Here is a 26278-nt window from a genome sequence, read left to right as displayed (position 1 = left end):
GTTTAAATAAATTTTTAAAAAAGCTAAACAACATGATGCTTATTCATATTGGCTTACTTTAACTAATATTAGCTTAAAAGCTGGGGTGGAGGGTAAAACAAAGACTGGTAAAACGGGTAAGTCTGCAACTCAGTTTACAAATGTGTTAGTCGGAAGAATTCACAGAGCATCTATAGAAAGGGGCGCTTATTGTGTTTTAACAAGTGTGTAACAATACCTTCATCCTTATTGACCGAGTTCCACGGACAAGGAAATAGTTTGTTGCCCCTTTAAATTGCTGTTATATTTTGTCATTTAATACAGACATTCACTCTACAGTTCAATTCAGCTTCAGAAAATATATTATTATTATTACCATTGTTTCCCTATATTCATATTGATTGACCAACTTGTTGTGGAGAGCAATACATCAGAGCACATTATATCTATAGTGTCCTCTGACAAGTTGACCCACAACTAATTGCCAAAATGAATGTTTTTTTTAATTTGATCAAATGAACTTTTTAAGGGAATTGCGTTTAAGTTGTTAAACGGGGAACTCTCTGTTAGGAAACTAGATGCAGCGACAGCAGCTGTGCAGGCACGGAGCTCCATGCGGCGCTACTACAACAGTCCCCCTGGGCCGGCACAGGCGTCACGTGTTCGGGTGGTGGACCTCCGCACCGATGTGGTGTCCAAGCCTGGGGTCGCGATGTGCCAGGCCATGATGGAGGCCTGGGACAAAGATTTCTTGGTGAATGACGACCCCAGTGTCAGGTTGCCGCTTGGATCCGGTACAGACGAAAATGGTAAGAGCTGAAGCGTGATAGTCCATCCATCCATCTTCTAGCGCTTTATCCTCCACGTGAGGAGGGGGTGCTGTGCCAATCATAGGGCGATAGGCTCTCAAGGTACACTCTGGACAGATCGCCAGTCCATCGCAGGGATTGTCCAATTTACCTAATTCTTATATTGTATTTTTGTTTTTGGACTCTACACTAACGGACGGGCCCCAGGTGTATCATTTGAAAAGTTTCAGACACAAAGTTGAAATTGCTTTGTCAATATTGAAATTCTCTTGAGGACATTTTATTGTATGGGCTCGCCGTTACTATGCAAAGCAGCTAGAGCTAATACACACAGGATGTAGTGACAAATAAATATTGATATTGGTCCACAGCGTACACTGCAGTGTGGGAAAAAAGGTCAAGCAGATTCATTTTGCGCTTCCTGACAATTACAAGTTTGCAAGTGACATAAAGTCAGTGTTGTTTTGAGACACAAACAGTGTCATTCAATAGTTGAACAGAAACAGTGGAGAACATGATGTTTTGAGACACACATTCTTTTTTCACTCTCCGTTCACACACACACACACACATATAAGCAGACACAGTGAAAGGTTCCGATCAGTTGTTTTTTCAAAGTACAGCAAAAAACAATATTTCACTGAATGGCCAGTTTCATCAGTGCAGGTTAAAGGGCTAGCATGCAAGTGTGTGTGTGTGTGGATGCATGACTTGTCTCAGGTGTGTCTACTGTCACGTCCTCCACCGGGCGTCCCTCTCCGCCTTTGGGGCAGGGTTTTTTTTTGTACAAATGATCAAATGAATACATCAAATGTGTCTTTTTTTTTCTGCAGAGCTACAGCAAATTGCAGCTGATATGTTTGGGATGGAGGCGGCGCTGTTTCTCCCATCGGGATCCATGGGTAACCTGATTGCAGGTGAGCTGAGCTTTCACTAAATGCATCGCCGTGTCCTCAGAATGGTCCTCATTAAATGATGTGCCCGCTCTTCTCGCAGTGATGGTGCACTGCCCGGAGCGGGGCGACGAGATGATTGTGGGCGATTTGTCCCATACGCACATCTATGAACAAGGAGCAAGTGCACAGGTGAGTGTATCACAGCAGTAAACACCTGTGCCCTTTCTACTGTGATCAGTCACGTGTAAGAGCTCAGGGTGTATGTATGTTTGTGTTGTCTCAGCTGGCCGGTGTCCACAACACCACGGTGTCCACCCTCGCTGATGGGACATTTGACTTGGAGGAGGTGGAATCAAGGATCCGTGGTTACGGTGGTCTCAGCTTCTGCCGGTCTCGCGTCATCTGTCTGGAGAACACGCACAACATACGTGGAGGAAGTGTGCTGCCTCTGACCTTCCTGCAGGAGGTGTGTGTGTGTGTGTGTGTGTGGTTTGATGTTTTTCCTCCCTGTGTGAACCTTCTACATGGAGTTTGTGTTCTATTTTGAAAAGACTGTCCTTGTGTGATCACTTCGTTATGCTGAAAAACTCCTATGGAATTTATTAATGGAAAACAATCACAAAAAAGAAGTTGGAGATTAAAAGTGCGAGTGTGTTCGCTTTAGAGCGGCAGCGGAGAATTATCACATGATGAGAGAATGAGCAGCAAGGTGACAGTTAACGGGCTTTAACAGCATTGTGTACATTAAATCCACACAAGCCGGTCCTTGACTGCCTTTCCACTTTCAGCTATGTATATTTTAACTATACATAGCTGTTATTTCTTCCTCTCTCGCCTAGCCATTTTTGAGAGAGGTACTGAGGCTTTCCAAGGTCACATCCACACGGAAACGACGCATAACGAAAACACTCTTTTTATTTGCCATGTTAAAAAAAAAGTATTCGCGAGGCCGGCGATTTTGAGATTTTCCCACTCTGGGAGTTGTTTTTCCAAAGAAAATACCGTTTAAGGTGTGGAGGAATTACATTATGACCAAACCAAAACATAATCAAAGACAGAGAAACACAGTTTACAGCTAAAAATATTACAATTGTTACAAAACTGATTGTTTTTATCAGCAGTATTTCATTTTACACACATTTCCTTAATCTCTGACGATATATCCTGGTCATTCCTGTGACTTTACATATAGCCATTTTAAAACAGAGATGGGTATTCAGCAACTCTTACAGGTTTAATCATCTTTGGATGGTCTTCCTCTGTCTCCAAGGTCCGTGCTTTAGCGGATAAATACGGCATGTCTGTTTACATGGATGGAGCCAGGCTGTTGAACGCTGCTGTGGCCCAGGGGGTGCCTCCATCCACCATACTGCAGTACACAGACTCTGTCACTTTGTGCCTCTCCAAGGTGGGAACTAAAAACAAAAAGACACACTATACTAAGTAACTCGTTTAGAGAATGATCGACACACACACAATTGATGAAGATCTTGAAGATTTATGATGGTTTTATGATGGTTTCTTTTTAACAGGGTCTGGGAGCCCCTGTGGGTGCCATACTAGCAGGATCCCGAGACTTCATAGCCAAGGCAAAACGGTGCCAAAGAGCTCTGGGTGGAGCAATGTGGAAGACTCGTATGCTACAAGCAGCTGCAAGAGTGGCTTTAGTGGATAATGTAGGAAAACTAGAGCAGGATCATCGCAATGCAAAAACCTTTGCTCAAGGTGAGCAGCTTGTCATTTTCTTTGTACAATTCTAATCATTAACTGGTTCTTGCGTGTAACTTTTGACAATTTCCTTTCAACCAGCTATGGTCGACTGTTACCCTGATCTATTCTCTGTGGAGTCCAGGGGGACAAACATTGTGCGTTTTAGTATAAAGGAGAATATCTGGAGTCCGCAGGAGTTCTGTGATCTCTTGCGTGATGTTTGTGAGGGAGAGGAGGCTGCGCTTGGACAAGGAATTAAAGTTCTCACGTCACCCTATTTTGGAAACTCGGTGAGAGCTGTGTGGCACCTGGATGTATCACCTGAAGACACCCAGCTTGCCATCCAGAAGATACAATTTGTTGTTTCCCAGCACTTGCAGAAAAAACTCAGGGTCACAAAATAAAGATGAACGCATATGCATTACAATTTATTTGGGAAGTTGCACTGGTGCCTGCACTGTGCATGCACAGCACCAATCTGTATAATATACAACATTAATCATAAATACACATAAATAAGTCGTACCAAAGGCGACAGTCAGGCCACATACCTGGCTGCTTCACGAGACTAGCACACCTGAAAAACAACATCCGACAAATTGCAGAAATGGTTTTTTGCGGAGGAGTGTGAGGTGTTTTTATTGGTAGTCAGTTAAGGAAGTAAATCAGACTAACATATTGTGTAGTGTTGAGTAATGTAGTTTCACTGGTTAATGATGATCTATTTGTGCTTAGTGTTTTAATTTATTAGTGTTTTAAGACTTTTGCGAGTGAGAAGGGAGTGGGCAACAACATATGGTGGGTTGTGTTTTGTTAGTTTGTTTTGTTTGTCTTTTCATATTTTTATTTGCTCGCTTTCCCCTTCATTATAGACCCAACATGAACATATGAGGTTTGTATGCATTTTTTGCCACATTTAGTTTCAAGCAATGTTAAAATCCACATTCACACCAATATCTGTTAACTTGTGCATATATTCAATGATTCAATCTGGATATTAAATGTATGATGTTTTGTGCTGAGAAATACAAGTTATGATTCTATAGATAGATAGTTTTTTATTTTACATTAATGAAAACACTTTTACATGCAGAAGTGCTGTTCTTCATCCTTATATTTATTTAAAAGTAGTATTTTATATATTCTTCTAACGATTGGTTTTTACTCTGCTTTAATTCAGCTGTTAGTTAGACTGTTCCATAATGTAACCCCCCGAGATTGAAATACGCATACTTTTTAAAGTTGTCCCGGCAACACTGCATTTTTAAACTTAAAACTTAACCAATGTTGTTCTGCTCCACCACTGACTTACTGGTCGAATACCTTGTTCTTGGGGTGTAAATAAAGTATGTTAACCTGCAGTGGAGTCAATCTTAAACACCCAGATGATGTGTGTAAAGAAATCAATGTGATAAACTGACTTTTCTAAAATGTCCTTTTCCTCTGGGCATTGGGAGCCTGGCCAAAAACAACCTTTTGAGAAAATTGAAGATATGATATGGGCCTATTAAGACATCAGTACTTAGGTTTGTTTTATAGCTGCAATTCTGACTGATTCTGGAAAACATCCTGCCTCAAAAGACGTGTTTATGATATTTCTTTTTCTTTTTACAAAAACATTATTGGGACAGGGAACAAGACATCACGTGAAGACTTTATTTAAAAAAGCTAATTCATGATCAACTTAGTGATAACTTTGCACAAAGTGTGAAGAACATTATAATTATATGTGTAAGTTGTTGAACAGGTATCAGTCCAGCACATGTACACCTGAGCTGCAAAAGAGGAGAAATGTGTTCACACTTTTTAGAATTTAGGAGTGCTCGATACGTTTCATTTGAGAAATTCAAAAGTCTTCAACAAAGGGCAGGCCAGTAAGATGATGGCAAATCAATAATATCATGTTCTATACATTGAATTATATGAAGCACAGAACTAGCAGAAAAAGTTACTCACTGCCTTTTGATTACCTTAAACAATAGATAGTAGATAGAATTTCTCTTCATTTCAAGCACTGACTGTATTTTAAAATGAGGTCCTGTCTGAAGACAAAGCAGGACACGAAAGTCCATTGAAACCTCACTGGTCGCATAAAGAACTCCATATAAATAGAAAGCCGTGGGAAAATAAGCCTACATCCTCGAGGAGTTAATGGTCTCGATCCACTGGTTTTGTGTCTTCTTAAATAGTCAAATTTGGAAGAGTCTCCTCATGGGTGTATTTACACAACTGTCCATAGGTTTTCACAAAAATAAAAGGGGCAGATTGTGTGCAGCTGATGACGTTAACATTAGTTAGTGACTAGGGATGTGAATCTTTGTGTGGCTCACGAATCGATTCCGATTCTTAGGGTCACGATTCGATTCAAAATCGATTCTCGATTCATCCGATTCGATTCATACGATTCTCAATTCAAACAATTCTCGATTCAAAAATTGATACAATGCATAGTGTGTTAAGGCAAATTACTTTAAAACAATACAGTTTGTATACGATAATGTGATAATGTGATCACACAAAGGCAAACGTAAGTCAAGAGTTAACATTTATTCATTCAAAACAAATGAACTTACTGTACAAAAAATCTTGAAGCTGCCCTTTTCTCCCAGAAGTTACAAAAAAAATAAAAATAACGGGTGATTTTTTTTTTTTTTCAAAAATCGATTTTTGAAGTTTATGAATCGATTCAGAATCGTGGATGATTAGAATCGCGATTCATATGTGAATCGATTTGTCCCCCCATCCCTATTAGTGACATTATTAGCCAACTACACTCTTAGAAATAAAAGTGCCAAGTAGAACCATATAAGGTTCTTCGGCTTGTTCTCATAGGAGAACCCTTTTGGAGGGTTCCACCAATAAAAACTCTTTATTCAGGAAAGGGGTGTTAAAGGGTTCTCTGGATCAAAATGGTTCCTGGAAGCATTATTGTTACAAAGAACCCTTGAAAAAGTGGTGAGGCGTTTTTCGGAAAGCAAATGGTTCCAGGTAGAACCTCAGCCCTTGTAGAAAGACCCTTTTGGAACCCTTATTTCTAAGAGTGTCGTCAAGTTTTAGTAGGTTTACTCATGGCCTGCTATGAACGGCTCTAGAGTTGATTACTTCATGTTGCTGCTGCTGTTGTTATAATTGTTGTTTCCAAAGGTGGGAAGTAATGAATTACAGTAGAGTAGATTTTTTGTGTACAAAAAAGTTCACTACATTTGAAATCACATCCTTGAGTATCACACGTTGCTTTGGCAGTGAATGAGGACAGGTGAATTTGGAGCTTATTAAGGAGATTTGTGTGAAGCAGCATTTGTGACCTTTGACCCATTCTGACTGATACATTATGTGTTTACATATTTCATTTTGTCAGCACTTTAAATTGTAAGGTTAATTAAAAACAACTCATGTTCAAGATGTGTGTCCCCTTACCCCAACCTTGTTATTTAAGTAACTAAGTAACTTTTAAACAAGCTACTTTTTTTTTTTTTTTTTTTTACTTTAAATTTAGTAAATTTTTAGACCAGTACTTTTACTTGTACTTAAGAAAAAATGTTGTCAAAAATAATGGTACTTTTACTTGAGTAGAACATTTCAGTACAGTGCAGTGAAGTATGGTACTTACCAAAAAAAAAAAATACTTTCATAAAAGTAAAATTACAAAGTACACAGTGAACAAAACACCCACTCAATGACAGCGACACGAGTAAATGTAATTCATTACTGGAGTAGAATTGAATTGATCCTGCAGTTTTCACACGCTGTTGTTCGTGACGTTTATTGATATAGCAGCGCCCCCTTGAGGTCCACAGTGTTATGCGCACACGCTGATAGGTAATCCATTAACTGTCCTGGCGGCTGAAAAACTGGGATCCAAGGTTCAAGGCAAAAAAACTACACCAGCAATGAAGGCGATAAACACACGAGAGTAACATCATGTCTGTAAAAGCCATCTCCTCCAGAGTTGTGTCTTCGTTGTTAAACACTGCGAATAAAACTCGTATCGTCGCTTCCTGTGAACCTCGGCGTCATGCAGCTGCGGGCGGACGGAGCTCCGCGCGGGGCTACTACAACACCGCGAAGCCCCGGTGTCCCGAGCCGACAGAGGCGTCACATGTCCGGTTGGTGGACCTCCGCAGTGACACGGTGACCAAGCCCGGGCTTACGATGCGCCGGGCCATGATGGAGGCCGAGGTCGGTGACGACGTAATGGGAGAAGACCCTACCGTTAACGGTAAGTGATAAACAATGATTTATTTTTTTATTTTTTACATATGCCTTTGATTTATGCAGGACTATGACTCATTTTACATGCTTTCATCAGACTGAACCAAAACACACTTTGATTCCTTTGAAGGTTTGAACACTTAATTCATGCAAATGTTAATTTTCTTTTTCTTTAGATATTGTTTTGTGTCCATTTTACACAAAGAAACAACATAGTTTGCAGTTTATTTAGCAGTGGACTAACATAAGGACATAAGGAAGTTGTACTGTGGCACAATTGTGCTTTTGCAACTGTTGAAGCAAAATTCTCATTGTAATTATCCAGATAGAGAAGTCAGTTTTATTTATTTAACTTAAAGGTGCCATATGTAAGAACGTGGCCAAAAATACTGACGTCTTTAATGTTTCGTTTCCTGACGTAACTGGCAACCCGTGGTTGCTCGGTAGCTGAGACTCTTCTGACTGCAATGATTGGTAGATGGCGGTAGGTGGAGCCACATGCCAAACATGAATACAAAACATAAACATGGTTTGCAAAATATTTTTTTGAATTCAAGTATTTTGTCTGTACTGTTGTTGTTGGTTAGTACAATATGTTATATGAACATTATTCCTGAGTCTCTGTGACATATTAGGAGGATTTTATGGCCAGTTGCTTTGGATTTATTACATAATGCACCTTTAAAATGTAAAAATTGACCTCTGACCTCTTCACACCCTGTCAGCTTTACAAAACAGCAGAGAATAAATTGATGCAACTAGTACACAAAGTGCATGCACAGCTGCTTCTCTACTGGTGAAATTTGACAGTGTTTTAGGTATTTTACGCTGAGATACAGAGGATGGCATATAATAATAATAATAATAATAATACCTCACACACTCAGATTCCCAATATAAGATTCACTACACTATCTCTCAACAGAAAAAACCCTGAATGGAGATCTGTACATGGATAACCACCTAAATCTAATCATTTCTGCAACTGCACAAAACATCAATCTGCAGACATTGTGGACAAAAACACAACTTCCTTGGTGAAAAAATTAACAAACAACAGAAAATAGACAGAAAGATCACACTGTATTTGCCTTTTCCCCCTGCAGATCTACAAAAAATTGCAGCTGATATGTTTGGGATGGAGGCGGCGCTGTTTGTCCCCACAGGAACCATGAGCAACCTGATTGCAGGTGAGCTGAGCTTTCACTGAACGTATCGTCGTGTCCTCAGAATGGTCCTCATTGAATGATGTGCTCGCTCTCCGCGCAGTGATGGTGCACTGCCGGGAGCGCGGCGACGAGATGATTGTGGGCGATGTGTCCCACTTGCACATCTATGAACAAGGAGGAAGCGCACAGGTGAGTGCTGTGTCACAGCAGTCAAAAACACATGTGCAGCTCAGTTCCTTATTAGGGTGTATGTGTTTTTGTGTTGTCTCAGCTGGCTGGTGTCCACGCCACCACGGTGACCACCCGCCCTGATGGAACATTTGACTTGGAGCAGCTGGAATCAAAGATTCGTCACGGTTACCCTGATGCTCACTACCCACGCTCTCGCCTTATCTGTGTGGAGAACACACAGAACATACAGGGAGGACGTGTGCTGCCTCTGACCTTCCTGCAGGAGGTGTGTTTGTGTGTATTACTCATGTTGTGGGGACCTAAATCTGTTTACACAGTCACATTATGAGGATTTGTCTTTCTTATGGGGACCAAAGCAAGTCCCCATAATGTGTATTATTATATTTTAAGTGTTGTATGGTTAGGATGAGGTCAGGGTTAGGGTTAGGTCAGTAGTAGTTATGGTTATTAGAGTAAGTCTCCAGGAAATGAATGTAAGTCAATGTAATGTCCTCCAGGGGAAACCAGATTCCATGTGTGTGTGTGGACATGTATTTGTCACTGATTAGGACATTTTCTGGCAAAATGTGTGTCAGAATATAATTTTACATTCATTATTCTATTGATCTATACATATCTTACTCTACAGACTGAAGAGAACCTGTTTGTTTCTTACAGATCTGCACAAATATCAGACAATAATCCGTTTAAATGTGTTTTTGGTGCTGAGAACCAGGAAGCCAAGTGGGAGGTGTAGAACTTTCTAGCAGTTGTTCAGCGTGTGCAGTGCAAAATCAAAGTGCGATTGTCATCAAAGCCGTCGTCATCAAAGCTTTGATGACCAAAGTGCTTCTTGTATATACAGTAGCTAATCCTTTATTTGTTTGTCGTCATCTGTAAATGAACATCAGAACCCGTATGCTTTGTCGGTATACAACCTTTTAAGTAGTGTATTAAGTTGTGTGTAGAATAAAACCTCTAAAAGACACTCGAGGTGTCGGCCATACTTGTTCTGGTTGCTGTTTCCAGAGGGTAGTTTATTGAGCTGTAAGAAGCAGCCGTTAAAAAAGAATGGCGAAGGGACAGTTTTCCACCCCCCGGCCTCTCTTGCTATGCCCGCCAGACGCTGGACAACTTTGGCAGGTTCTCCCTTTTGCGTCTAGTACTACGCCTTTCGCATCGGGACATACTTCTATGACTCGACCCAGCCTGAACTGGCCCACTCAATGCGTTTTGGTCAGCCAACCACACCAAGTCTCCAGCTGCAATATTTCTAGTAAGTGTGTGCCACTTCCGCCGGACGAAAAGGCTCGGGCCCGCCAGCTGGCTCCACCGTTTCTCGAACTTATTGACTTCTTGATCTGACCAGAGCTTTCTTGGGCGGCCTCTGAGAGCCGTGAAGCGCTGGTACGCTTCCAAGAGTCCTTCTGTTGACAGATCTCCTACAACGTCAGCGTGCTCTGCTCTCGAGGCCATACAGCTGAACACCACACTCCAGACTATCATCTTTGTTCTCCGTTTCACAGTGTCTCTGACGACATAGGACCTGAAGAGGTCCAGCGCTATTGACTCAAACGGCACGGCTGGCTCAGCTCGTTCAAAAGGTAGGTCACTCAACATGAGTAGTCGGTTGTAATGTCCAATATGTAGGTATGTAGGTAGCTACATACTGTGGGGGGCTGTTCTTCAACGACGGGGGTTCTCCGCTCGGCACCGTGTCCTTCGACAACGATTCCAACAACGGTTTACAACTGTCCAGATTTTTACCGGCTACTTCTTACAGCTCAATAAACTACCCTCTGGAAAGGGTGACCAGAACAAGTATGGCGGACAACTCGAGTGTCTTTAAGGGGTTTTATTCTAAACACAACTTAATACACTGCTTAATAGGTTGTAAACTGGCAAAGCATACGGGTTCTGATGATCATTTACAGATGATGACAAACAAATAAAGGATTAGCTACAAGAAGCACTTTGGTCAGCAAAGCTTTGATGACAATTGCACTTTGAATTCGCACTGCACACGCTGAACAACTGCTAGAAGGTTCTACAGTATGTAAGATAAGGTAAGACGTACCTTATCAGATTGGATGATCTGTCTCCGTCTCCAAGGTGCGTGCTTTAGCAGATAGATACGGTCTGTCCGTTCACATGGATGGAGCCAGGGTGATGAACGCTGCTGTGGCCCAGGGGGTGCCTCCATCCACCATACTGCAGCACACACACTCTGTCAGTGTGTGCCTCTCTAAGGTGGGAACGAAAAAACAAAAGACAAAAGACCCACGAGAGTAGACTAAGAGGTTAAAGACGGATTAAAAGATGATTTCACATTCTGGTGTGCAACAGGGTCTGGGAGCCCCTGTCGGCACTGTATTAGCCGGACCCCGGGACTTCATAGCCAGAGCGCTGCGGTGTCGTAAAGCCCTGGGTGGGGGGATGCGGCAGGCTGGTGTACTCGCAGCAGCCGGAAAAGTGGCTTTACTGGATAACGTGGGACGACTGGAGGAGGATCATCGCAACGCGAAAACCTTTGCTGAAGGTGAAGAAGCTCGTAATTTTGTCTGTGAAAATGTAATCATTAACCGGCTGCTGCTATAGAACATATATAAAATGTGGACTTCTGGTTTACCAGTCAACCTGAAGGTAAGAATATATTAAATATTCACAGAGGGTGCACAGTATGTTCAAATGGAAGCTCTAACTTGTGATATTAAAAAGATGCCTGTTTGCAGGTTCACATTCTTGGGGCTGCTGCTGATAGCTTCTCGATTTCTTCTCCCCAGCTCTGCTCGACTGTGACCCTGATCTATTTGCTGTAGACAAATCTGCTGTGGAGACAAACATCCTGCGATTCTATCTAAAGGAGCACGCTTGGAGTCCCCCCGAGTTCTGTGCCCTCATGGGACAGGTGTGCGAGGGAGAGGAGGCCGCACTGGGACAGGGGATTAAAGTGCTCATGTATCCTCATTTTGCAAATTCAGTGAGGGCCGTGTGGCATCTTGGGATATCACCTGAAGACACCCAGCTGGCCATACAGAAAATGCAATTTGTTGCTTCTCAGCACTTGAAAGCAAAACCCAGGGAAGCCTGATGTTTGTTTAGGTGTGAAGGATAATTATGAGAACTGATCATAGAACTTTATCACAGATTAACACGACACACACACTGTATAAATCACTTTGTATCATGAGGAGCAATACTATATCTCTATTTATATGTGTTTCTAATTCCTTTGCATTAAATTTGATGAATCACTGTCTCTTGTCACAGTTGTTTTATTATGGTGTCATCTAGTTTGAAATAATCATGGCTGTGGTTACAGTTGACAACCGTGTTCACTTTCAAATTCTTGCTTTGCCTGTTCAGCCACACGATGGCGTAGTTGTTTTAGGAGGTAGAAGGCGGATGTCCTTTGTTGTTTGGTGTGTAATTTAAAAGCTTTGACATATTTGTACTCATTTTGAATTCGAAATACTGAACGTGTTTTACAAAATATCGAAACGGGGAAAGGAAAAAAAACAATTCTGGCAGCGGTGGGATTCGAACCCACGCCATCGAAATGACTGGAGCCTAAATCCAGCGCCTTAGACCACTCGGCCACGCTACCGCATAGAGTACATCAGAACGAGGTAGAAAACATATAGTCACTATGACAGTTATCTGAAGCTAACAAAGACCACTAATACATGCCGAGCAATGGAGGGTCAACGTCAAGTATGTATACCTAAAACAGACCAGACATATAAGACGTGGCCCTAAAATCCGAGCAAAATGCCAACAGTTGCACAAAAACACGGACATACAGTTTTGCTGCTGCTTGTTTGCTCTAAAGTTTCACTATCTACCAATGACTATCGAACCCATTTTAGTGAACCTACTTCACACAATTATAATAAATATATGACGCATTATACCTGTACGGAAGAGGATTAGGGCCACGGAGAAAAAAAGTCAGAATTCTGACTTTAATCTCAAAATTCTGACTTTATTCCCAGCATTCTGACTTTAATCTCAGAATTCTGACTTTAAACTCAGAATTCTGACTTTAATATCAAAATTCTGACTTTCTTCTCAGAATTCTGACTTTAATCTCAGAATTCTGACTTTAATCTCAGAATTCTGACTTTAAAGTCAGACTTTAATCTCAGAATTCTGACTTTATTCTCAGAATTTCTGACTTTATTCTCAGAATTCTGACTTTATTCTCAGAATTTCTGACTTTATTCTCACCTGACATGTAACGAGTATTTATGTTCAGAATTCTGATACTTTGGGCGTAGAGGTGTTGGGTATTTCGCCTGTGCTGCTTTCACGATACCTCCGTAATTTCACGGATGTTTTATTTTTCTTTGTTTTTTTTATAACGAAATTGTGTTTGGATAATTTTATTGGGTTTTTGTCTCGACCATTTAAGCCAGTGTTTGTATGAGAACAGTCGACTGTTTCCAGACCACTTGAGAGAGCTTAAAAGGTAGTACGTGTAGTAGAGTTACACACAAATGACACGTCGTATTTCCGACGGTATCGAATGCAGCAAGGAGGCGAGGGGCGTGGCTGTAAGAGTACATGATGGAACGTGCTACGTGCAGCGAGCTACAGTCGCTGTGGTGGACTGTCTCGAAAACTGCATTCGGTTGCCAGTCACGTCCTCGGACCTGCGGGATACGTTGGAGAACCAGGACCGACCTTCTGGTGTGTTTTGGTGTTGTTGACCCGGGAGGAGGAGCCTTAAAACACACTGAATGCAACACTAACACAAATATATTTACTGAAACTAAGACACGGAACAATACCCTGTGTGACTGCGCACATTCTTTCCAAGCTGAAGTGTTAAAAGGTGAGTCCCTGCCAGGAGAGGCTACAAGGGCTTGCTAATACTTTATGGGAAGTCGTTTTGCAGCATGCTAATGCTGCACTAGGAGTAAATACATACTTTTGCCACACTCACGACTGCCCCTCGTATTTTCTACCTGAGCACATTGTGGAAGCAGGAGCCCAGAAACGAAATGTATTTTGGTTGGTGTTTCAATTCCTCTGCTCCACTCGAGACAAAAGTGTACAAACACAAGCTAAACTGTAGCTAAACTGACCGATGATCCTTCAGATGCAGAATAACAATAACTGCAGGTGCAACGCTGTACTTGGCTTTAACATGGTGATGCTAAAATCAATACCATTGCTACTTTAACTGATCGTGTGTAGTATGTGATGCAGCTTCCAAGATTGCATGTTTTCCCTTACGTTTTTGCAGATGCACACACACAGTTTTGTGCAACTGTTGTGCAACCATGCTGCATGCTTGTTGTGTTCCTGTCCTATCATGGCTGCCATTCCCTAATAACTCCACAATTGTCTCCTCAGGAAAACAGCAGCCATCATGGACGACGATATGATGTTCAGTATGGAGGAGGTGGGCAACAGTGCCAAGAGACCCCCTGTCCAACGCCATACCCCAAGCCAGCGGTCGTCCTCCATGAGCGATGCCAACGCCAGTGACGATGAGGACGATGATGACCACATCATCTGCCCCATACTGGACGACTCTGTCAAAGAAATCTGTCACTACTTGAGGAAGCAGGTGTACACAAAGCAGCTGTCAAACTCTCTTCCCAAGAGCCATTTCCAATATCAGGTGAGTTGTTACACAGTGAGGCGAAGGTGGGTGATTGTTTACTGACACTCGGTAGAAAGTATTCATTCAAATGTGTTTACTGTGTTGTAGCCAGTTCTGCAATTGTGAGTACACCTCTTCGCCTTATAAGGAAGTGTGTGCCTGCTCACTCAAACCAACATGCTGTGGCTTGTGTGTATGGGAACGTGTGTTTACTACAGTGGAAATCTGGTCAGCGACACTCTCTGACAGGACTGTTCTCACGTCTTCATGTGAGCATGTTGTATTTGAACAGCGGGGAGTGTCTGTATCAGAGCCACTGTGTACCAGCCGTCAGCAAGAATGAATGCCCTTTTCATTTTTCTCTTTGCTGTTGTTGTTGTGTAAAGCATCTAAAGCTGTTTTCCTCACTCCTCTACATAGAACGAAACAGAGGCAGTGGCAGAGCCTCGCTCGTACAAGGTTTTATCTGAAAGTGCACGGGTACGTTACAGATTAAATTTTATCTTTCTACTCTCCCTCTTCACCAGTGACCATCTACACCTCCCTTCTCGCCGCTGCACTCTAAAACTTACTTTCCTTTTTCCATTACTGAACTGGAATGTCTTTTTATTTTTTGCATCGTAATCTTCCCTTTCCCTCCCTTCCCATTACTGCTGTTGACATCCTTATTGATGCATCCTCCTTTCTTTCAGAGTGTGTTTCTTTTCTGACCAGTCACAATGTTGTTGTACAAAACTCAGAAGGAAGTGTATTTCACTACCATACCGAGCTTCACTATTTAATCCAGGCCATAAGGTTTCTCATGACACTTTTAGACTTTGTAATTTAAGGTGAGGTCTGACGTAAGATGCATCGCCAGCTCCGTCCCACAACTGGACATTAGATCCTATTTGTTAAAAAACATGACCCTTCATATTTCTTCTCATGTGAATCCTGGTCTCTAAAAATAATCATGTGTGCCTGCTGCTTAGGGATCAGGACACGAGGGAGACGTGCAGCACTGTACATTGTAGGGTGTGTCGCGTTACTGGAGCAGATTGAGTAGTAAGACTTGATTCATGGGTTTTATTGAGAATACAGCATAAGTGCTGATGGACAGTAAAGTAATGCCATGGTGATCATATGAATATACTCACGTGTTTACCAGCCTGTTGGTGCTGCCTGTAATCCATTGCCATGTTGGTCAATCTCCTTTTTACTTTGCACTGATTCCTTTTCCTTCTCTTTCTTTTCTTCCTGATCTGCAAGTGTCATCCTCGCATTTGCATCAGCTTTGATGCAGCTAAAGAATGAGGGGAAGCTGTTCAATGTGGAAACAGTGGGATTATAATTTGCTCTGTCAGCGAGCACAGTATCTGCAATTCGAGGATGAAAATGACTGTGTTGTGCACAGAACTATAGTAGGGATGCACGATATTGGACCTTTTGCTGATATCCGATATGCTGACATTCGGAGTGCTTGCCTTGGGCCGAAAACTCTTCTTACTCATGACACAGTAGATTTAGATTTACTGACAAGTAGTTTTATTTGTTGACAAAAATCAATAAACGTAAAACATATTAGTTGCAGAGGGTGCTCGTATAGAAGTCAAGGAAGTAGCAGCTTATTTGGCCGACTGTTGTCATTATTCTTATCAGCAGATCCTGGTATTTTGATGATGATAACGTGCCGATAATATCGTGCATCCCTAAAATAGAGTTTTCACAGATTCCCGTTTGGACAGCTTCTCCTCTTGATCTTCGTTTATTCTGGCAAACCAGTTTGGAAATCCAGTTTTTCTGTGCATTTATGCATAAGAACACATTCTGCCACTATTACTGTTTATACATGTTTCCTTACCTTAACAGGATGCGTGGAAACATGCAGTTGCAAAGGCTAAAGCCATGCCTGACCCCTGGGCACAGTTTCACCTGGAGGAAATCCTGACCGAGCCTTGCGTTCGTTACAGGTAGGAATCACTTTGTGTGGCTGTGGATATCAAGATATCTAAGACCCCAAAGAAGGATTTTTTTTTTGCATTTGTGTCAAGTCTTCACTCCTTTTGTTATAATGTTTTAGACAATTGTGTATATTGGTTTCTAATGATATTAATATGACCAACATGGAAAACATTAATCCACTCACTCAGCTGAGTCGGAGCTAGTTTAGCTTTTATGACCACATTTTTGGCTATCAAATGTGAGTCCTGTGTTCACTCTCCTTTTTAGCCTTGTTTAGAGAGAGAAATAAATGGCCCTTCACTGTGTGTGAAGTTACACTTTATCACGTTGGCATGTTTTTAATATGGAGATATTGTCCTACACTAGCTTCACAGCTGGCCCATATCTCCAACACACGTCACTTTGACTCTGAATTATGACAGTGACACACAACGGGATGGTTTTGGTTAACAAAACAAAACAGGAGGGAAAAAAAATCCTTTTCTTTTGTGTGTGTGGGTTTTGAGCCTGTTACATAACACACGGTGTTGGGACTGCAGAGAAAGGAAGGATTGTCAGGAGATGTTGTTTTTTTCCCATGCGCTAATTTTACCCCCATGAAACCCCACTCCTCTTTCCTTCTCTAATGCCCCCTGTAGTATGTACCCGTACTGTATTGAATGACAGTCGTAGTACCCCATGTTCTCAGACTTAAATCACTGTTGGCAGAAAACGGTGAAGACGTAGGCGCAGAAGAGCATTTAAAGGTGTAAACAAAGAACTGTGTATGTAGATCTGCTTCTAGTTTAATGGCACTTTGGCTTCAGCTCTGAAGACTTTAACAGCTGCAGCTACAGTTAAGGCATGAATCATTAACCCAGGAGACGCACTCTACCGACACACTGACCCAGTACACACCCACAACAAGTAGATTTTATCACCACTAGTTCTTTCCTGACAGCATATTTAAAGGTGCCATATGTATGAATGTGGCCAAAAACTGTTACTACATACAAATTCAAAATACAGAGGTCTTTTAGGTTTTGTTTTCTGACGTAACTGGCAACCCGTGGTTGCTCAGCAGCTGAGACTATACTGACTGCAATGATTGGTAGACAGCAGTAGGTGGCAAATGCCAAAACATGATTTCAAAACATACACATGATTTGCAGTCTGCAAAATATTTTTTTTGATGCAAATATTTTGCCTGTATTGTTGTTGGTGAGTTCAGTTTGTTATATGAACATCATTCCTGAATCTCTGTGACATATTAGGAGGATTTTATGGCCAGTTGCTTTAACCTTTTTCTTTGGCACATGCCTAAAAAAATTTTTTTATCACAAGAACTGATAACTGACAATAGAACAAAATATTATACTACACTGTGCAAACCCATTAGGCTCAACGCAATTTTTTTTTCGTTTCAATTAGCATTTGCGTAGCTAGCTGTATCGAAAATTTTATAAATTGAGTCCTGCCATATGAGGTTGAACAGTGTTAGTATTATAATGTTCTACACTAATGCTAATCATAGCCTCGCTAGCTTACCTTTGGATACAGGTTTCGCCAAGTTAGACGCAAAGTAGTAGCATGCTAATGCAAAATAAATATGACAGACAGACACACAGACACAACTTGCTTAATAGATAGATTGATAGTAATTTAGTAAGTAGGTGGCGGTCAAGTGAAGAAAAAGTCCAACTGTGTGGGGAACAACACCTGTTCAGCCAGGGTGGGCGTATTAAAAATTAAAATGATATCGCAAAAACTAACATTTAAGTATCGGGCCACATACAATTGATCCAGCGGCCAAGAGTTTGAGACCACTGACTTGAATTTGAATGCACAGGTACAATGCCATCACAGGCGAGTGGGCTCAAGACCAGGTCCACATCAAGATGGCTTCTCAGGTATTACTTCCTGCTTACCAATATTTAAAACACACATGAATAAAAGAGTGCCTTGCCCGTCTAATTTGTCTCCTCTGCTTTCTCACAGCCGTTTGGGAAAGGAGCGATGAGGGAGTGCTTCAGAACGTAAGTGTAAACACTTCTCCTGTGCTCATCAGTTATCATTCAGTGGTCATTGCCCTGATTGTGTTCTGGTGACAGTGGACATCGTGTTCTCATTGTAAACAAAGAGTAGAGGAATATGTGGCTCTTTCATTCTGGCCTGTAAGCCAGAGATAACATTGAGAACATCACACTGAGCCAGCTCTGTAAATGCTTTATTGTTTTAATATTTTTTATTCACAGTAATGACTTCCTGGATGTGTATTGTTTAGTAAAACCACATGTTGTGCAAAGTGGTTCACTCCACTCATTCAGTGTTTTGGTTTCTGCATAGCATTGCAGCATTGAGAACAGGAATAATAGTGTTATTGTTGATGTTTAGTCCTCAGTTATGTGGGAACTGTTCAAGAGGGGCATCTGTCAACAGCCCCGACAAGCTCAAACACGTCAGGCCCTTGACATGATGAAATGTCTGCATCTGAAATGTGCTTTTTCCAGCAGGATGAACGTGACAAATGTCACTCCCTCCTGATAACATGAAATGTATTAACGTTAAAGTAACTACTTTTATTTTTTCTCCAGGAAGAAATTGTCTAATTTCTCACACAGCAGCAACTGGAAATCAGCATCCAACTATGTTGCAAAGCAATACATGGACTCAGTGAGCAGAGATGTTTACTTTGAAGACGTTAGGCTGCAGATGGAGGCCAAACTCTGGGGAGAGGAATACAACCGACACCGGCCACCAAAACAGGTACAAGACAAACACATTGATTGTGTTAGTATTCTGACTATTTAGTTTAAAAGTGCAGGATTTCTCTATTTATTCACAACATAGAGAACAAAGTGCATAAAATCTATGTATTGCACGTGGATGGGGCATCTCTTAACGTAGCTTTCTTCACCATTATCCTGCTGTAAACTTCCATAATTCACTTGAGCAGTGCTTCCGCTAGGAGACGATGGCTGGGGAGTGAAACTGGCAGGGACTGTTTACTTCAGAGCGCCTTAATCTGTTAATTAAAATATTGATATTTGCCTCGGTACAATAACCTCAAAAAAAGAGAAAAACCAGCCTCAGTGTTTTTTTCACCCAGGGAACCAGTGTTAAGTATATAGTTCATAGTATAGTACACAACATACCCCTCATGAAGGAAAGGGTTGTGTATTTTAGATTTATTTACAACGTAGATTTTTTTTGTCACTGCTGTAACTGTTATTCCTGCATGTCTAGTCAAAGTCATAAAAAGTAACATAAAACTGTGCTAAACACAAAGTGAGAGTCTGTTCTTTATCTCTCCGTAAACCTCAGGTGGACATCATGCAGATGTGTGTGGTGGAGATGACGGACAGACCCGGTAAACCTCTCTTCCACCTGGAACATTACATCGAGGGCAAGTACATCAAATACAACTCCAACTCTGGCTTCGTTAGGGACGACAACATCAGACTTACCCCGCAGGTGAGTGGTGTCTCACTTCTTATCTTGAAACGCGTTCATCTGCACTTAAAAATCTTAATACATGCATTTCATGTTGTGCTCACCAGGCTTTCAGTCATTTCACCTTTGAGCGGTCAGGGCACCAGCTCATCGTGGTGGACATCCAGGGTGTGGGAGATCTCTACACTGACCCTCAGATTCACACAGAGAAGGGGACTGACTTTGGCGATGGAAATCTAGGTTTGTTTCGATCCGTCACATTTGTCAAGAATGATTCAAATACATGTAAACATAATTTGACAAGACATTTGACATATTTAGTAGAAGTAAATTAATTAGTTAATAACATCATGCTCACACTGTATCCGTGTTCCAGGTGTGCGAGGCATGGCACTGTTCTTCCACTCACACCTGTGTAACAAGATCTGTAAGAGTATGGGCCTGATGCCCTTTGACATCTCACCTGCAGAGACATCAGAGCTGGACTGCACCAACAAACTGCTTGTAAATTTTGTTTTTTTTGTTATATCGAATTAAGCATCAACCAGTTTGCGTTGAATAAGCATAATTATATTTATCAGTAAATATTACTTTTTACTTTTCAGTTTGTGATATGGTTCATTTTGTGGTTATTAGGGAAAACACCCTTTCTTCATGGTTCAAAAAACAAAAACATATATCTGTATGTATATTGGCTAAGACCATGTGAACTGATGGCAGCACAAGCAATAACATGTTATTACTATAACAAGATTATTAAAACGATAATGCTTATATGTATATTCTTTTTTGTCCCGCTGTAGACCGTTTCCTCAAAAAAGCTTCCTGCTTTTTGATTTCAGAGGTCAGCCGAGACGGTGCTGAGGGGTTGTGAGGAGCCTTGTGGTTCTCCCCGTGTCCGCACGTTGTCGACGAGCAGAGCGCCTCCGCTGTTAACTCGCCTCTCTGAGACTTCATCTGCGGACGAGAGCATGAGCGACGTGGACTCCGTCCCCTGCTCGCCACTGTACCTCGCTTCCCCGTTCGCCGCACCTGGATCTGTGGGCAGGTCCCAAATCGGTGCGGGTGGCGAACTCATTACCACAGAACTGCTCATGAATAATAGCGGGGTTTTGTGGTTCTCAATAGTCTTGTCTCTCTGTTTTAACAGGTTTGTCTTTTACTGGGATGAATGAGAATGAAAGACTCAACGGCAACAACTTTGGTGAACACAGGGTAAGTTGCAGCTCACTGGATATAAATTCAAACTGACACTGCTTTAGACTTTTGACAAATCTTCTCCTTTAACCAAAATATGTGCAGTTTTCAAGTCCCAATTCTTTTGTAATCCTCATATGGTGATGGTTTAAAAATAAAGTATGTACAATTCATGTAAGAGAAGCTGAAAAGGATCTGTTGACACCTTAATTATCAATTTTTAACATATTTTAACATGCATACATACATACTTTATGGCCCATTTTGTATGCAGTTGGACTGGACCGCTCTCCAGTTGCTGCACTCATTTTATTTTTTTTCTGTCTGTAGGAATCTGAGAGCGGCGGTGACAGTGGATACCCCAGTGAGAGGAGGAGTGAAGGCGATCCAAATGACCACGTAGATGGGGTAAACATCCTTGTTTGACTCTTTAGACAGTTTATTATGAATAAACACAGTTCATACACCCCAAACATCAGTTAAAATAATGATCAACAAATAGTTTTCTCTACAGAATAGGCCATAATATACAGTATGTAGGTGATTTAAATTATGTTTTTTTGTAGAGATGTTTGACGTACTTTTAACACTGATATACAAGTATTTTCTTGCTGTATAATTTACACTCACATTTTGTCCTTCAGTCTTTTGAGGGGGCTGTTAAGTCTGTTAACAATTTCTCTTTCTTGCTTTTCTGACCGTAGCTTTTGTAATGCATGTTGTATCATTCCATAGGCCCATCATCGACACCACAGACATTATTCCGAGTCAGACGACGACAGTGTGAGACGGGTAAATGAACATCGTTATCGTCTAAAACATAGTCTCTTATGGCAAGCCGTTTTTAACATGTAATAGCTTGACTAGATGTATTACAGATATGTGTAATTCAATTCTTCCTATCCACAATGACATTCTTCCTATCCACAATGAAATTCTTCCTATCCACAATGACATTCTTCCTATCCACAATGTCATTCTTCCTCGGACAAATGACGTCACCTCAGCGCGGTTTCATTACAATTACCGTAAAGTTATTATGACTAGTAACAATTGGATTGAAGATATCTGAAATGGGAGTTTCTCCTAGTAAGAATTCTATTGCAGATATCCAGAATGTAATTGTGGATATCTGAAATGTTCTTTTTGACTAGGAAGAATTGCATTACAGATATCTGTAATACATGTTCATAGCTGTTAAATGTTAAAACGGCTTGCCATAGTCTCTTAACTTTTCTCATCCTTCCTTTTTTCTAACCTCATCACACTTTCCTCTAAACATCCTCCTCCTGCTTTGTTTCTTCCCTCACTAGGGGAGGGTGGTTGCTCCTCCAAGAGTCTCTGCAAACCTATATTCAAACACTCCTGACAATGAATTGGTGATTACTTGCATGGAGGCTTGTAGTAAACCTATTGCTCTCAAGCACCTTCTCTGCTCAAAACCTATGAAGCATGAGTTTAATGTTTAGATTTAGATTCTTTATGTGGTTTTCTGAACAAAATGCAAAAAGGAAAATACATAGAAATAAAAGCTGACATTTGGAACCGGAACACCATCTACCTCTGTTTCATCATCTTTGCCATTTTGTGAATAACCTCACGTGTGTGTGTGTGTGTTCCTGTGTGTATGTGTTATCATAATTCTGCATTCACTGACTGACTGACAAGTCAACAGTGGTATACTCTGATCTGCAGCTTATGTGGATGGCTTCATCTCTGAGGCTGGAGAGTGATATTTCAACTTGCACTTGATTTCCCATCGTCATATAATGCATTTTCTGAACAAAGAAAAGGAGCAAACAATTGCATTCTCTACGTGTCTGCTTCTTCAGCTGACAGAAGAGAAGTGGAGCTTCTACCACTCGTCTCGCGCTCACGTCCACCGACCATCATGTGTGGCCACCGAGGTCGAGCGGATCAGTTCTATGCTGCAGAAGAAGATCGGCCAGTCGATTCTTGGGAAGGTAAGATAATGTTGCTCAAAAGTGAAAGCTTTGCGGCAGCGTGGTTGCCAGATTTCCTGAAAATACAGGAATAAGATGTAGCATTTCTACCCAGAGTTATGCAGTGTTCAAGCACAGACACAAAAAAGAACCCTAAAAAACCATTGTCAACAAAACAAGCTTCAATCCTGGCTATGAAGGCTAGTAAAGAATATGCAAATAATAGATTTGGATACAATTGTTAATGCAGAGACAAAGGTTAATTTTTTATGTGTTAGTTGAATTGGTTTTATAATATTAGACATGCATTTGTTACATAATGATAATCTCAATAATCCCTCCTAAAGAGAACACAATTGCCAGGTTGCATTTTAAGACTCTTAACTCATCCTGTGAAACTCCACCTCCAGCTGCATCAGCACACTGTTTCACGTGTTAAACACAGTATTGGTCTCTCCTTCCTCCTGTGCAGGTTCACCTGGCCATGGTGCGCTACCACGAGGGGGGTCGTTTCTGTGAGAAGGACGAACAGTGGGACCAGGACTCGGCCATGTTCCACCTGGAGAGAGCTGCCCAGTGTGGAGAGCTGGAGGCTATTATTGCCTTAGGACTGTGCTGCATGCAGCTGCCTCATCACATATTGTCAGACATGGACCTGGAGGTACTGTGCATGATGTCCTGAGAAATGTATTCTTCATCTGATTTGAATGTGGTTTTGTATTGAATAATTGTTTTTTTGTTGTTGGCAGGATAATTCGGGGAACAAAATGAAAGGATTCAAGTATCTCCTGCAGGCTGCTGAGGCTGGTGACAGATCTTCTATGATTATTGTGGCCAAATCCTATGATACAGGGGTTAATCTGCCTCCTGACAGGTCAGTAAATGTCACTGAAGTTTATGCTGCCCCCTGGGATGAGGGGGGGGATGATTTTTGTAATATCATATTATTTAATTTGTATGTCTGATTTTTACCTTTAAACAGAAAGCAGAATTGGGAGGAAGCGATTCACTGGTATGATAGTGCAGTGACAATGACGGACTATGATGAGGGTGGAGAGTTTGATGGGACACAGGATGAGCCCGGTTACCTGCTGCTGGCCAGACGGGCAGAGATGTACCAAGAGGGAGGCTTCGACCTCAAAGCAGATCCACAGAGAGCAGGTGTGACACCACACTGGCTTCATGGTCACTCTCGGAGTGTAATGGCAAATTCAAGTTCTTTGTCTCACAGCTAGAGCGTTTCCCTAACACAGATTACCAGGTTTTTGTATATTGTGTAATTAGGGTGTTGAGCCTGAACTTCGTACAACATCCGCATGGAGTCAGCTCCCCGATACCTACAGTAGACAAAGAGATGTGAAAACACAGCCTGGAAAGGCAGACTCTTTATCTATTGGAGGAATGTGGAGGGCCCACTATGCTCTGGGTCTTTCTGCAGCTGGGATCACTCCTGTGAAGATTGACCTTTTCCTAGCAAAGAAAATAAAACCTTGTCAGCCAGCAGAAGTTCTCTATTTCATTCTTCAACTGCAGCAGAGAATTTCCACTACAGATGTCCCCTGCTATTAATCTGTTTATTTTTTGCAAAACGACAGTATTTATGCTTGAAATAAGGACATATAGATGCAGGGGATTCTATTTTCAACCCTTGATTGACGGCATCAATCCGAACCCTTGAATAAGCCATGTTTCAGCCTTTGTTTTATATTATGTTCAGAGTTTTTCCAACTTATCTAAATACTGTATGCTCCTGTGCAGCTTCTCTGTTTACTGTAGATACTTTCTGTGGACTTTGATATGCAGTGGGACATGACATGAAACTGAGCTGGCTACAGTTACACTTTCAATGATTGATGGTTTATCATACTGTGCTTTTTCTGACATCCTCCCTCCCTCCCTGCAGGTGATTTGTTTACTGAAGCAGCAGAAGCTGCCATGGCAGCCATGAAGGGCAGGTTGGCTAACCAGTACTACATGAAAGCTGAAGAAGCCTGGGCGCTGATGGAGGAGGAGTGATTCCGCATATGCATTTACATCATATGAAAGTGCTAGATGAGTTCATGTGTGACTAATAGCCACGTTCATATTCAGGATACAACCAGGATAAGTTACAGTTTACATACTTTTCAATTATAAAATCTTAAAGATTTTCTTTTCCTATTAGTAATCTAAGATGTGTTTGCGGGTGTGTGTGTGTGCGCGTGTGTCCAGGCTTATAAATCTGTCCCACTTCTCTCTGAAGCCAGTCATTCAGATGCCTGTTTTCATTTTTTTTAAATGTCTGTCTGGTTAAGTGAATGTTGTGTCAAAAAAAAAAAGGCTGAACAGACACAATTTTTTACTTTGCTCCAAACATTTACACACTTAAACCGGATTAATATTATGTCAATATGTTTGGAGTCTAAAACTGTAAAATAAAGTTTGAATGGCTTTTTATTGGAAAACATTGTCATGCATTCTTCCTGAGACAAAAACTCAATTGGTGAATTGTTTGAGCCTTTTACTTGAGAATGTGTATCAATAACCCAAAATGAACATGTTTTAAATTTTCAAACATTTCTTGGAAATGTATCGTATTAAAAAGTATAAAAAACTGGTACCACTTAAATGGCCCAAAAACTAGTCAGTAACCTCATGATATTCACATATTGTGAAATTGTGATTTTTGTCAACATGAAAAGTTTAAAAACACTGCTCTTCTTTCTTTTTTTGCTCTTGAAACTAAAGCAAACAAATAATAAATGTTGCCAGAAAATGCAGTTGGGGATGTTGAGTACTCCTGCCGAGTGTGTCTATTTCTCTATGTCTCTATCTTCTGTCCTCTGAGAAGAGATGAAAGAACAGCATCGCAAGTGGAAGATAAGTGGTGTCATAGAACTTCTTTGTTGAGAGGTGGTTTCTCAGTTTTGACATAGATGGCTTCCCTTACTGCTCTTTCAGACCATCTGTCAAATTTAGCTGCATGTGACCAGATGATTGTAACACTAAAATGACCATCTACCACACATTGAAGCAGTTTTAGAGTGGTGTTCATTTTGCATATATAATCTACATAGACGAATAGCCAACTCAGCATTGAAAAACCCTGAAAGTAAATGATGGGTTAAACTGGAATTATCAGTAAATGTAGTCAATTGATATATGTAATTTGAGTTTTTTGGTTAGGGTTTTGTAACTATCGGTGCAAAACGTTGTATTTTTTAAA

The 26278-nt window shown here is 41.2% G+C and overlaps 3 protein-coding genes across 3 annotated transcripts; all 3 read left to right on the top strand.

The window, feature by feature from the left end:
* Positions 1-592: 592 nt before the first annotated feature.
* Positions 593-3798, top strand: LOC310939012 (uncharacterized protein; the record flags this gene model as incomplete). The annotated part of the gene is made up of 7 exons (XM_083903679.1): positions 593-788; positions 1622-1705; positions 1785-1873; positions 1968-2150; positions 2955-3092; positions 3217-3409; positions 3494-3798. 7 exons carry the CDS (start codon positions 593-595, stop codon positions 3796-3798), a joined length of 1188 nt encoding a protein of 395 aa, XP_083759805.1.
* A 3517-nt stretch (positions 3799-7315) lies between these two features.
* On the top strand, positions 7316-12107 carry LOC310939011 (uncharacterized protein; the record flags this gene model as incomplete). The annotated part of the gene is made up of 7 exons (XM_083903678.1): positions 7316-7613; positions 8713-8796; positions 8876-8964; positions 9047-9232; positions 11059-11196; positions 11293-11485; positions 11730-12107. 7 exons carry the CDS (start codon positions 7316-7318, stop codon positions 12035-12037), a joined length of 1296 nt encoding a protein of 431 aa, XP_083759804.1. The 3' UTR covers positions 12038-12107.
* A 1449-nt stretch (positions 12108-13556) lies between these two features.
* Positions 13557-25818, top strand: eef2k (eukaryotic elongation factor 2 kinase). The gene is made up of 20 exons (XM_083904279.1): positions 13557-13783; positions 14308-14578; positions 14981-15040; positions 16409-16509; positions 18330-18390; positions 18479-18516; positions 19075-19246; positions 19805-19954; positions 20041-20173; positions 20310-20437; positions 20776-20992; positions 21084-21148; positions 21461-21538; positions 21866-21922; positions 22444-22509; positions 22963-23094; positions 23546-23734; positions 23823-23947; positions 24056-24234; positions 24977-25818. The coding sequence occupies exons 2-20, from the start codon at positions 14324-14326 to the stop codon at positions 25087-25089; spliced, it is 2319 nt and encodes a 772-aa protein (XP_083760405.1). The 5' UTR covers positions 13557-13783; positions 14308-14323; the 3' UTR covers positions 25090-25818.
* Positions 25819-26278: the final 460 nt, after the last annotated feature.

This window comes from Microchirus variegatus (assembly GCF_963457635.1).
Source record: "Microchirus variegatus genome assembly, chromosome: 17".
NCBI lineage: Eukaryota > Metazoa > Chordata > Actinopteri > Pleuronectiformes > Soleidae > Microchirus > Microchirus variegatus.
This window is presented reverse-complemented; position numbering and strand designations above follow the sequence as displayed.